The 13,747-nt window shown below is 30.5% G+C and overlaps 1 protein-coding gene across 3 annotated transcripts; it reads right to left on the bottom strand.

Annotated features, from left to right (window-relative positions):
• Positions 1–2,650: 2,650 nt before the first annotated feature.
• On the bottom strand, positions 2,651–13,687 carry LOC130979386 (sodium/pyruvate cotransporter BASS2, chloroplastic). 3 transcript variants are annotated; one of them, XM_057902829.1, is made up of 14 exons: positions 12,671–13,687; positions 7,067–7,159; positions 6,849–6,954; positions 6,056–6,176; positions 5,908–5,949; positions 5,710–5,823; positions 5,562–5,624; positions 5,209–5,336; positions 4,699–4,780; positions 4,410–4,461; positions 4,218–4,315; positions 3,981–4,139; positions 3,175–3,264; positions 2,651–3,066 (listed from the first exon to the last, which is right to left on the bottom strand). In XM_057902829.1, exons 4-14 carry the CDS (start codon positions 6,164–6,166, stop codon positions 2,989–2,991), a joined length of 1,017 nt encoding a protein of 338 aa, XP_057758812.1. In that variant the 5' UTR covers positions 6,167–6,176; positions 6,849–6,954; positions 7,067–7,159; positions 12,671–13,687; the 3' UTR covers positions 2,651–2,988. The 3 variants fall into 3 exon arrangements, with proteins under 3 accessions (XP_057758812.1, XP_057758820.1, XP_057758805.1); XM_057902837.1 differs by lacking the exon at positions 7,067–7,159; XM_057902822.1 differs by lacking the exon at positions 12,671–13,687 and having other exon boundaries at positions 7,067–7,600.
• Positions 13,688–13,747: the final 60 nt, after the last annotated feature.

Genomic DNA, 13,747 nt, shown 5'->3' with positions numbered 1-13,747 from the left:
AATTTAATGCTTCTAAAAGTGTTTCCAAGAAACGTAAAAAATTACGGCTAATTTTTTTGGTAATGGATCGAAGAGGTGTATTATACATAGTTATGGAGAGTTGGTATATTTTTTATGGATATGGAGATAATTATTTTTTTTTAAAATTAGAAACTACAAATCGGAAGCTCAGATTTAGGGAGGGATAGAAAACTGAGGATCAGATTTTGGATAGAATAAAAAACTGAGTGTTAGTTTTGGATAGAAATAGAAAACTGAAGGTAAATTTTGAGTAAAAAACAAAAAAAATTTCAAAATCCCCTCCGATTTGTATATTTCAAAAATTTTTTAATGTTAATGTAAATTTTTTTAAAAAAAATTAAAACCACAAATCTGAGAGTCAGATTTGTGATTATCCATACATAAAAAAACATACCAACTCTCCACATTATTTAAAAACACCACCACAATCTCAATAATAAAAATAAAAAGTGAAAAACTACTGCTACTTTTTGTTATAATTAGAATAATTATTAAAGGTAAATTTTGTCTAACTCTTTCTAAAATAATATGTAAGTTATTTTTTATAATGTGTCACATTTTAACTGGTTATTATCTTAATCATAATTAGGTTATTTTATAATTTATTATTTGAGATGGGTAATGGTATAATCTTTTAAAATATCAAAACTTCACTCCCGTCGTTAATTGAAGCATATTTCCACTCCTTCATTCTTTCTTCGTCACGAAGCTTTGATTCTTCCAAGTATCGCCGTCGCAGTCGTGAGACATTGTCACCATCTACTACCCTCTTCAGTGCATCATCCCTTAACGAGTCGTCGAATTTCCGTCGCAGCCGTCCTTTCCAATATAGCTAGTGTCCACGTCATCGCTATCTCTTCTCCTCTCACTTATTTCTCTTTCTGTCGTAGATCACTCCTTACCAACATAATTAATGGCTAATTTGGTTAGTAAATTCTTTCTTTAAAAAAATATTTTTATTTAATTACATGATGAAACATATATTCATATGTAAAATATAATATAATAAAATAAATCTATTTAGAATACTTACAAGTATAATTAAAATCAGGAGCATACAAATATAATAGTAAAATTTGTACTCTAAACAAGTAAATATATTTTTTATCATATATAAATTATTTAAAAAAAATAAATAAATTGTTAAAATTAATAACAAAAGTTCAAAATGATAAAATCCAACTTTCTTACAAGTATTTTTTATAATATTTTTTCTTTTAATTTTTAATATACTAGTAATTTATTATTTAATTAATAATTAAACAAATTATTTTCATGAAAAATTATTTTTTATAATATCTTAAAAAAGAGACCAATATAATAATTTAAAAATAATGTAAAAATCATATTATAAATAAAAAATATTTAATATTAAAATTTTAAATACAAAAATAAATTATATAGATGTTTAAGAGATAAATTTGAAATTTAATAACCAAATTTAAGATATCTTTGTATTATCTTAAGGAAGAGATAGAATTTTTATTCTTTAGAGAATTATTTTTGTCTGATTTATTTATTTTAGACGTGTATTTTATATTTATCTCTTAAATATCTATACAATTTATTTTTGTATTTAAAAATTTTAATATTAAATATTTTTATTTAAAATATTATTCTTATGTTATTTTTTAAACTGTTATATTAGTCTCTTCTTTAAAATAATACAAAAAATAATTTTTTCAAAAAATAATTTGTTTAATCATTAATTAAATAATAAAATACTAATAAATTAAAAATTAAAAGATAAAAATACTATAAAAAAATACAATAAAAAGTTGAATTTTATCATTTTAAACTTATATTATTAATTTGAATAATTTATTCATTTTTTAAATAATTTATGTATGATAAAAAATATGTTTACTTATTCAGAGTACAAATTTTACTATTATATTTATATATTCTTGATTTTAATTATACTTTTAAGTACTCTGAATAGATTTATTTTATATTATATTTTACATATGAATATATATTTCATCCTGTAATTAAATAAAGATATGTTTTTTAATGAAAAATTTAATAACCAAATTAACCATTATGGACTACGAAAATTTAACGAAGCGTTAAGAAATGATACACTAAAAGATATGTGTGAGAAGGCAGTAGACTAAAAAATATGTGTGAGAAGGCAGTAGACGGCGATAACTGCACTTCTTGTCACAAATGCTGCATGCGATGCTTGGAATTCGTGATGAAAAAAAAAAAAAAATAGAGGAGTGAAAATGTGCTTCAATTAACGGAAGTAAAATTTTGATATTTTAAAAAATTATACCATTACTAATCTCAAATAATAAATTATAAAATAACCCAACTATGATTAAGATAATAACCAATTAAGATGTAACATCATGAAAAATAACTTATATATTATTTTATATATTATTTTAGAGAAAATTGGATAAAATTCACCTTTATTAAACATAAATAAATGATTTTAGGCAAATTGCACATACAAGATTAACTCACACTACATCAATCTCACCATGAATACTGTAAATAGGAAATAAAGGAAAAAAATACTCAAAAAAAAAAAAAACAAAACAAAAAAGCAAATACCTTTATGTAACCATTTGCTATATCATTTCTGATAATAATAATAAAACAAAAGAACTGACAAATAATGTGTAAACCAGTAATTATGGTATAAATATTGTTTGCCACAAAATGAACATCATGTAAAGATATTATTTACCATCATTCCAAAATTCTGTCCATCTTCTGGATTCTAACAAATGATGGAGAAAAAAAGACCACCCCCCCAAAAAGAATACCACATAAGGGGCATGCTTGTTGAAAATGTCCTAAACTCATCCGAAATTCTTTTTTATAAAGTGTTGCTTAGCTAGTAGATTCAAAATAATTTTAAAAAGGAAACAAAAATAGTGTCCTAATATAAAAAGGAAAACAATTTGTAGGGCATGCAATTCATTGAAGATAAGCCATGATTTTGTTGTTTTTCCCTCATTCTTTGAAGTCATCTTTGTCATCAAGAGGGATTGGCCTATTCCTCCAATAGACAGCAAGAGCACTCCCTCCAAGCTGCATCAAAACAGTGAAGATTAGAAACTGTTAGATTCCTAATTCTTTTTACAAGACATGAATAATAGTAAGTAAAACAGTCTAGGATCAGAAAATATTCAAACTCACTGCCATGCAAACTACGCTCACGGCCGAAGGAACAGCTACAAGAGGGTTAGAAAAGTGCTTCTGAGCAAGCAAAAATCCGAGTGCGGAGCTCTGCAGATAAAAAATAAAAAATAGAAGGTTAGAGACCTGGAGAGTTACCTTGATTCTGATTCCATAAATATTTGAAAAAGCACAAGTCTAAGCATCAATTGAGAATATAAATGTTTGTATTATTGATGCAGCTCAATGTCATCTTGCACTGTTGATCTAAATATTATTTCTTAATTATTGAGTACTATTCAATATATGAAAAATTCACAAATGTGTGCTTTGATGTCAATTTTTCTGAAATTCCTTGCAAGCACAAGAAGATACTATCAATGGGAATGAATATAATTCTGTAAGCTAAAATATTAAAAATCCACTCTAAAAGACACGATATAATTAACTAAAGGAACATAAATCATATAACTTATGACTTCTTTCAAGACTTTCTGTAAGCAAAAAAGTTACATCTTCTAACTTTTTCTCATCTTCTAACTTTCCTCTGTTTGGCTATATAGCTTATATAACTTCCCAAAAAGTCACTTTTAGTGCTTTTCAAGAAGTTAACATATCTAACTTCTCAAAAAGAGATTTTTAAAAGCATATATTTTTGTAACTTCACATCAAAACGGAGAATAGCTTACCAATAAATTACTTTTCAAAAGTTATTTTCTAGAAAGTGCTTAAGAAACTATTTATCCAAATAGACTCCAGACATTTTAAGAATTTGAAAATGGGCTCAAACCAGATAGATAGTTCCAAAGAAGATAACAAAGATTTACCTGCATCCCACACTCTATAGATATTGTGCGGGATGTGGATTCCCCAAATGATATTTTTGAAACCCAATAACCAAGAGCAAATGCCGCAGCATGTAGGAAAACAACCGGCAGTATTAGCTGCGCTCCTTGAGTTTTCAAGACTTCCGAAACTTGCCCAATCTGAAGAGTATAAATTCTCGTTATCAAATATTGGTGTAGTTATCAAATCTTGGTGTAGGGAAAACTTATTCATCTTACGGGGCTAGCACAAAGAAGGGTCGTTAGAATAACTCCTATCAAAGGCGTAACAGTGATTATCTTTGCAGTGAACTTGGGAAAATATTCATTTGCCAAAACTGCCAGATAAAAAAATAAAATTTACATCAGTTATATTTAACTTCCCGTCCAACCAAATAATATAACATAAAACTTGAAAGATCCATTTCTTACCTCCCACAATCGTTGGGACTAAAACAACCTGAAAGGTACTAATAGCCAGACCCTGAAGAAGAGAAAAAAATAAAAATGAAAGTTTCAGTACATGAGTGAGATTAACACATAGGAGTGGGGATTTTCATGACTCAAACGATGGGAAAACTTCCGTATATAACGCAGAACAGTGAGTATGCCTTATAGATTGACAAGGCATCCTGTCTACAATCCAACATCTATATTTTGCAGAAAAGTTTTTGCAACATTCTTTTCACGGAGGCTAAAAGACAAGTGTGCTACAACTTACAGCAGCATCAACTGGAACAAGTTGGCCTGCAAGAAGCTTAGTAAGGAGTGGTGTCATAATGATAGCTCCAATAGTTGAACACCTGGGGACAGTAAATGATATATTTGTATCTCTCTGAAGCCCAAAATAGTATCTCAGAATAAAAGCTCTCTTAATTAATGGCATACTGGCATTAGTGTATACTGGAGAAGTTAATTGCTTTGATACAATAAAATACAATGATGATAAAGCTAAACATATAACTTCCATGTTCCAAGCATAGCTTAAACCTCTATATTGAGTTGATTTAGTTCAGCTAAATTTTTTAACTTTATCCACATTTTCTCTCTTGATTCCAGTTTCTATCCATGAACATTAATGAAAGAAAATTTTCTACTCAAGTGACAAAATTTACACCTTAAGAGAGAAAAGAGTCATAACAAGAGCTTTACTGATGACCACCTAGGAAAAAGTGTAAAACAAATAAGAAGATGATGCAAGCAAGGGAATGCATACACTTGTTAAACATACGTTGTCATTAGAACAGAAAGTGCAACATTTCCTTTGGATATGTATGTTGCAACATTTGATGCCTGACCTCCAGGACAACACGAGACCAGAATCAGACCAGTTGCAAGAGGAGCTGAAAGTTTGAGAGTCTGACAATCAGAAATTGATGTTAGAATATTATGCATGGTGATTGAGATGCAAACTACTGGAATAACAATTAGTCCATTACGGCTGATATCATTGTTTTGACAACATTCTCGGCAGACATCATAGGATATAAGCAGACATAACACATTTCAAAATCTAATTTAAATGGTGGACAGAGATATATGAAACTTAAAGGTCCAACCAAATGAATCATTAATAATAAGTACCATTGCAATGCCAAAGCCTAGCATGGGTTTGATCAAATATTGTGCAAGAAACCCTACACCGACCTGCAAAGAAAAAAATAAAATAAAAATAAAAATGGAGAAACTAATGTATACATTTTCCATTTTAGATAAGTGATTAGTCCCTTACTGTCCACGGATTTCGCAAACATCGCCTGAAATCCTCAAACGTCAATGTCAAGCCCATGGACAGCATAAGGAAACCCAAACCAAGAGTAAAAAGGTCTGTCTCCAACCAAGTTACCTGGAAAAAGCCACAACGTCACAGAAGTTAATCAACAAATTTCCATTCAACCATGTAAGTAGTTGAAATGACATAGCAAATTACAGCAGCTGGCTTGTAAATGCCAACGATAGCCCCCAAGATGACCTGTCCATGTAAATCAGCAAACTTTCAGACTACTAACCGATAAACAAAAAATTAGAGAAGATTGAGGTACTGATGCTATATTGAAATAAGAAAGTGTTGGACTTACCCATACAGGAAAAAGAGTGGTTAATGTTTCAATCACTTTCTCATACTGGCTCAATCCCCCAGAACTTTCAGGAACATCCCCAGATACATTTGTTGAAGCCTTGCACAACATTTGAAACTTCCTAAACGTAGAAAAGCACAAGTTGTTCCACATATATAAAATATGCAAAAGTAGATGTTCCAGCAACAGGATACAGCCAAAGATTTATCCACCAGTACCATTGTAAAAGCAGGACAATCTAAAGCAATGCAAGTACTTCCATCAGGTTTAGTACAAACATAAAGATAACTACCACAAAGGGACCAATGACCAAGTTGCTTAAACCGAAGCATAGCAAATGGAAATGCTCACTAGAATGCTTCTTTTCTTTCCCTCTTCTTTTTCTTTTTTCGTTTTTTTTTCTTCCCATGTTCCAGATTTAAGATAGAATCAGGATTCAGGAACTGTTTCACCAAACATAAATTCCATGTTTCAGATATGAGATTAACAGTTGCACTGCGTTTTCTCAACTTATGAATACTAACTAAAGTACCCTAAACCTCTATCCATTCAACTATCACAAACACAAATTGGACCAACCAATATATGTTTGATATAACACAAGCAGGTTCTTGATTCTAACACACTATGGGGGGTCAACCAATATATGACTTGTAAGTGATGCAACAGTATCAATTCATTAACCTCTAATCTGATTCTAACTCAATCAAGTCAACCGCGATTGCCATAAGTCCTAAAGTTCCACACATATTAGGATTGCAAAAATCAGAGCTTCTCAGCTTCAAAAGATTACCTTCTAGAAACTTCATGGATAATGGGAGTCAACGAACCCCGCAACTCGCTCCGGATTGAACAGCAGCTTGTTCCATTATACCGCAGAAAAATGTCGCCTTTTACACCTGATAGATACCCCAAAAAGTGGAAAAAACCAAAAATCAAAACTTTATAGGAAAATCATTCAGATAAGCAAAGCCCATTTTCCAGCAGCAGAAAAGTCAGATGACATAGTACCAAGATGGGTATTCCAAGAAGAAGTTGAAGGCGTTGACCTAAACAGAGGATCCGATGGGAGAACCCTATTGCCTCTGAGAATGAGTCTAGACACTGAAGAATAACATGAAGAAGAAGAAGAAGCCATGGGCGTGTGGTGGTTAAAGCATGCAAGATTTGAAGAAGTATGACATAAAATTAAATGGCAGAAAGTGAAGTAATGCAGTTTCCTCGGAAGTTGGAAGTACACTCCGAAAGTGAAACGGAGATGATTATTATTATTATTATGAGAATGACAGAGAGAAAGGGATGATGATGTTGTGGATAATGGATATGGAGGGAATCGTGGCGTGGAAAACTATGAACCACAGACGCCCCTTTTTCGTTTTGTTTCTTTCCATATTCAGCCATTTCGCAAGAAATTATGGGGAGCACGATTCTTGTTTTGATAAGGCTCAACTCCTTATCAAACACTCTCAATGATCACACTCATCAATTTCATTTGTACATGCACAAATTCTCTGCTTTTATCCCAAAATTGTGAAAATTTGAGAATTTGACTTTGATTACCCTATTGCTATCAGGGTTAGAACATGTTTTTATATAATATAAGGAAATTAAATTAAAAAGACAGAAATTTTATGATGGAAAAATATAGATAAACAATGAAAATACTAGACAATGTGAACAATAGATGTATCGAATGTTCAATTCAATATGTATGTAGATGATTATATTTATTAATTTTAATTGGATGATTATTTTTTTTAAGGACATGAAGAATTGCAATATTACAAAGAAGTACTTCATTCTTGCCAATACATGTCACCTATATTAGACTGCAATGCATAATCAGAATATCAAGTTCAGACAAAAAAGTCTGAATTATAATATGAAGTCTTACAATTAAACTTAGTTAACATATCATGATGCTACATATATTAATATATATCACTATATCATCATGAGTTAGATTATCACTTAATCTCCCTCCTCTCTAGTATTAATTATTTAGAAGGTGTTTGTACCATATTTAATACCTGCATGTTAATCATGTTGTGAACAGCTTCATAATAGTCAAAAATTCTGAACGTACTTTTGTAGGTAAAAATTATCTATGTGATGAGTCATACCTTTCTAGGAGGGACACATGGAAGAAAAAAAAAAACAATGGAAATGAATGGTGACACTTAGTAGTGGGCCTCTTTACAGTTGAGTGGTAGTATATATCCAATTTGACAGATGAAACTGGGAATTGACAAATACAATACAGGAAAATTGATGTATGAAATGGTACATAATGTTTTACATATTGGCATTTGGCAACCTGCTATTCCTGTTGACTAGTCTATGATATACATATACATACTACTATACACTAAAAGCTAAACAAAGAAAGGAGGATATTGCTAAGAGTTTAGGAAATTTCACTTGCAACATTTCATATTTCAGGTTTTGTTTTGTCCAATTTTGTCATCAATTTTCAATATTCACTAAGCTTAAATATATATCTCAGGCTATGCATTTATATTGGTATATTTTTTTTTTCAAAAATATTATTTGTATACTAAAATCTGCTATCATGTATTTGTGTATAAATACATATATTATCTAACTCATTTTCAATATGTATTTTGTATTTTAATATACGTTTTATACTAGTGGCTGATTTTGATAACTGATTTTAATATATACTTAACATTGGTTTTTTTTTTATATAATAAATATAGCTAAAAAATGATTTAAAAAGATGGTAGGAATTCACTTCTCTAGTCTGTCATAAACTTGTAATGCTTGTATAGTTGCAAAGAGGGAAGTGATGATTCATTTAAGCCTATGTCAATGATTAAAATTTTGAGCTCTAGAACCTGCTGAATGCCTTAGTGATTTGTGGTTGCAAGTAGAAGCATAATGCAATGCCCCACTTACCTTTACATAATATAGCTATAGGTCCAATTTAAGGGTGGCTTGAGGACTCTTGTTTCTAGCTAACAAACTTTTTAAACATTCAAGTCCAGTTCCAAAATTTAACAAAGAATATTGATGATAGTGCAATGAATAATGGAGCAGAAACCAAGATGAAAGTCTACTCTACTATAGTCTCATAATTGGAACTAAGTTATTGACAGTATTTTGTTGTCTAAGCAAAGGTTCCAATGATGGCACTGGCTACTGGGGGGTGTTAGGGGACCATTTCTTATTGTAATATGCTTTTGAAGTCTTCATCATATTCCCATTGACATGTGCATATGTATCCATGGGTCCATACACTCCTTCAGGCCTTATAAGAAATCAAAAGGAAAAAAGTTTATTGGCTTTGCAAGTAATTAATAGTCCTTTCTTTTTATTTCTTTGATTTGACATATGCTCATATATATACTAACATGTAACACTTACTGTAGATGCTTCCATGAAATAAGAGTTAAAATTCATGCAGTGAGTAGCTAGCTAGTTGACAGGAACTGCTGCAGGCATATTTGCAGTAATTAGTTGAATGTATTCAATTCGATGTCGTTCATGCAATTTACTAATGACTATGACACCATATTGAAGTTGCAGTTAGCAGTAGGTAGCAACTATGTGAGACATTGAAGCAGCACACATTTGGAAGAGGAAGTTGCTAATTGTAATAATATACTAAAAAAGTTGGTTAAATACTTAAATAACACTGTTGTTAAAGAACTTAGAAAGGTACATCACATGTAAATTCGACGCAGAAAAAAAACGGAGTTAATACTCAATTTGGTCTGTCAACTTATATGTGAGTCTCAATTTAATCCTTATATAAACAGTCAGATGTCAAGTTGAAACTTGTAAAATGATGCAGTTTTGGTTTTGTCTTTTAAATAGTTCAAAAACGGCGTCATATCACTTATTTTGTTAGGTAAAATTTTAATAAACACATGTTTTCGAATTATTTGAGTGTCAAAACTAAAACGACATTATTTTACACAGTCTACGACAGTGTTCCGTTAACGTTTATACGTTGAAAATTATTTCAAAAACTAACATGAGTTATGTTCGTAAAGTTTACTAAATAAAAACAATTGAAACTTTAAGAACAAAATTGAGGCTCGCATGCAAATTTAGAGACCAAATTTAATATTATCTAAAAAAAACGTAATCTTGTGTATATTCCGCACAGATCTACCTGAATTTCTTTTTCAGATTCATCGTCAAAACATTATAAATAAAGAACTTAACACATACCCAAGATATGTCATCTACTCCTAATTCTTATATTTCTTAGATTGTTAGACTATTGCTGATTTGAGTGTCAACATCTCTTGCAGAGACATCCTCACTCTTATGAATATGCCAATCCAAATTAAACAAATCTGCTACAGCCTTGTATTCTGATCCTATAAATCTATATTCTACAACCATGAAAGTTAATACAAAATTCACCTTTGAAACATACAATGATCCATTATTTCTTCTCATCAACATTCTCTGATTCTCTTATGTATTATGAACATTTAAGCTCTATACATTTTCAGCTCTTCACATATTAGCTTTTGTCTTCTTATGTACGTATTTGCAAATTGCTAACTTAGTTCTCGATGATTTGTAGTTAGTCAAGCCGAATATGAAATGGGGCCATATCCATAATTTTTCTTTTTTCTTTTTCTTTTAGAGCACTAGAATATGTTCCTCATGAAATTGTTTGTCATGTGGAAAATTAGGACGTATGAAAAATTATACGAACATGGTGGGGACAAAAAGGCTCAAGTATGTGAATTTGTGGCATAAATCTATTGGGTGGAAACATAAGATGAAGATTGCAATGTGCTGCTTGAATGCTTATATGACTTGGAAGTAGGTCCATTCGTATTCCATTTGCCGGCATTTATTAATGTATGTATCCACTTCCAATTGCTATGTCGTATTTTATTTCATCAATTCTTGTTTCTTCTAAGTTCTAACTTCTAAGTATTAGTATACTATTACTATTGGTTGTTCCTTAAGGAATGGTGAAGGTGAGGAGTGTTATATGGCCCTAAACCCCACATCTGATCTGATTATATATTATTATTATTATTATTAAGTGGGAGATTAGAAATAAAGTTTTGATAGCACCTAATGTGTATCAAATTATTGGCATCCTGTATTATTCCTTTGGAGCCACTTAATTAACTTGAAGTGTATCTGACTTTCCACAATACCAATGTATAAAAAAAAGGGAAAAAAATAAAATAAAAAAAGCAAGATGAGAACTACAATGTCATAAAAGGAAATTTAAGTGCTGAAATAGTTTATAGAATAAAGCTAGCTAGTTTGATTATTTATTGAGAAAATGGCACTTGCATTATTGTTGGAGTCGATTATTTACTAGGTACAAGCACATTGTTAATAGCTGCTGTGGACCTTTGTTAAAGGTTTGGTGGAAGGCCACATGAACTAGGAATGGGCCTAAAGTTTTCCATTTCCTCCCAAATCTCCTATCCTATATATCTAGTAAAATATGGTGGACAAGCTTGCACATCGTGTCAGTCAATTATAAAACTAACATAATCCTTCCATTTTAAAACTTTGTCTAGATATGTTAAATTTTTCAATAAACTTAAAAAAAATAAAAAACACTTATTTTAAAATAGAGAGAATAACTTATTATATTTCTCACTTTTAAAATTCAATTTTAATGGTCCTATTTATGTTTCAAATTATTCTAAAATTCTGATGCAACATCATGCCAAACACATTAAACAATTGTATGTTGTGGAATGTTTCACTAAACTTATTTATAAATGACTAAATGAGAGTTACAATATTATTATTGAACAAAAACTTATATATATATATATATATATATATCAAATAATTAAATGAGTTTAATTACACGTCTAACTTTTTTTAACTGATTTTTTAATTCTAAATTTTAAATCCTTAATTATAAGTCTTTAATTCTATATCCTAAAATCTAATTTTAAAATCTAGCTTCTCCAAAAATAAAAGTTAAAAGGATAAAATATATCTTTTGTTTCTAATATTTATAATTTTTTTAAAATATATTCTCTAACATTTAGTTATATTCAATTTTATTCTTAACATTTTCGATTTGTATCAAAATTATCCGTCTATTAATTTCATGCAAAATATTAGAAAAAAATAAAAACTTCTAAGAATAATTTTGACATAAATAAAAAATGTTAGAGACAAAATTAAATTAATTAAAAATATTTAAAGACAAAATTAAATAAAATTAAATATAATAAATATTTTTTAAAAAATTATAAATATTAAAAACAAAAATATAATTTATCCAAATTAAAAATAATTTTATAACAAAAAATTTGACTAATATTTCTCCTTTAAAATTAGTTCTTTATACTTTTCTAATTAAATTAGCTGGTTAGCGCCAAATATGTGGTCTTCGTTTCAAATTGGACAACACATGTTGCATACATTCTTACATACTTGAAAATATCACATTGTATAACTCTGTCGATGTGCTTTTTAACTTTCAAAATAATTATAAGAGTAAATTATTATTTTTACCCATGAAAATTGAAAATATTGACATATCTATTTATATAAAAAAATACTATTTATACCCATAAAACATAAATTCTATATAACAAAATTATCCAAATACTAAAAAATCACATAAAAATCTCAAATTACCTTTATTATTATCTGCGTCATCTACCCTTCCTTCTCTCTTTTTCTATCTCTTCTTTGTCTGAGCCAAACTTTGAGTTCAAAAACACCAGCACCTCATTTCCTTCATCACTACCATCACCACCACCACCACTATACTTCTATTATCATCTTCTTTACATAAAGCAACAACAACAACAATAGAAAAAGCAAATTGTCTCCGTACCACTACCGACGACCACCAAGTTGTCGCCCCCTCACCCGATTTCCTCTGTTCTTCCTTTCTCTCGCCCCTTCTCACCCCTGTTCCCTTCTCTGCTCCTCTATGTAACCACCACCGCGGCACTCAATAGTCACTGGCGCCGTCAAGTCCCACCCAACTTCCACTCGCTGCCACCGCGTCCTTTCCCCCTTTCTTTCCTCCTCCATCCTTTCCTTCTCTCTTTCTTCTTCTTCCCCTCGCCTCACCTCCACGAGCTTAGGACCACCGTTGCCTTCTATTTTCGTCGCCTTTCGCAACCCTAAAGCCGCCGTCGCTGTCTGATCGCTACTGCTGCCCCCAATCTGTTCCAACTAGCCCTCTATCTCTCGCTAACACAGAACTCCGATCCAACTCATGTCCAGTCTGCGGTTCTATCCGCTCTTTCTCAATCTGCAAATCCAGATACTACCGAACCTACATCACACAACCATTCAAAAAAGTAAAAGAGAGAGATAAGCAAATTACAGAAGGGAAGAGAGGGAAAGAGAGAGAGGAAGGAGTTGACGGACTCTGGCAACGACGACGAGCTCAAAAAATAAAAAGGAGAGAGAGGATGGGGTTAGTGGTGGTGATGGTGGTGGAGAGAAAAAGATGATGCAAATAATGATAAGAGTAATTTGAGATTTTTATGTGATTTTTTAGTATTTGAATAATTTTATTATATAAAATTTATGTTTTATGGATACAAATCGATTTCACTCATCATGTATGTTTATTTCCACAAATATACTTTGACATCATCTGACAAGTAAATGACATAGTGCACGATGAACCACAAAAAATGGGTGCATTTTAGACCGCATTACAAAAATAAGATTCAGTTCATTACATATATAGTC

This window comes from Arachis stenosperma, chromosome 1 (genome assembly GCF_014773155.1).
Source record: "Arachis stenosperma cultivar V10309 chromosome 1, arast.V10309.gnm1.PFL2, whole genome shotgun sequence".
NCBI lineage: Eukaryota > Viridiplantae > Streptophyta > Magnoliopsida > Fabales > Fabaceae > Arachis > Arachis stenosperma.
The sequence above is the reverse complement of the archived record's forward strand: the minus strand, read 5'-3'. Positions and strand labels throughout refer to the sequence as shown.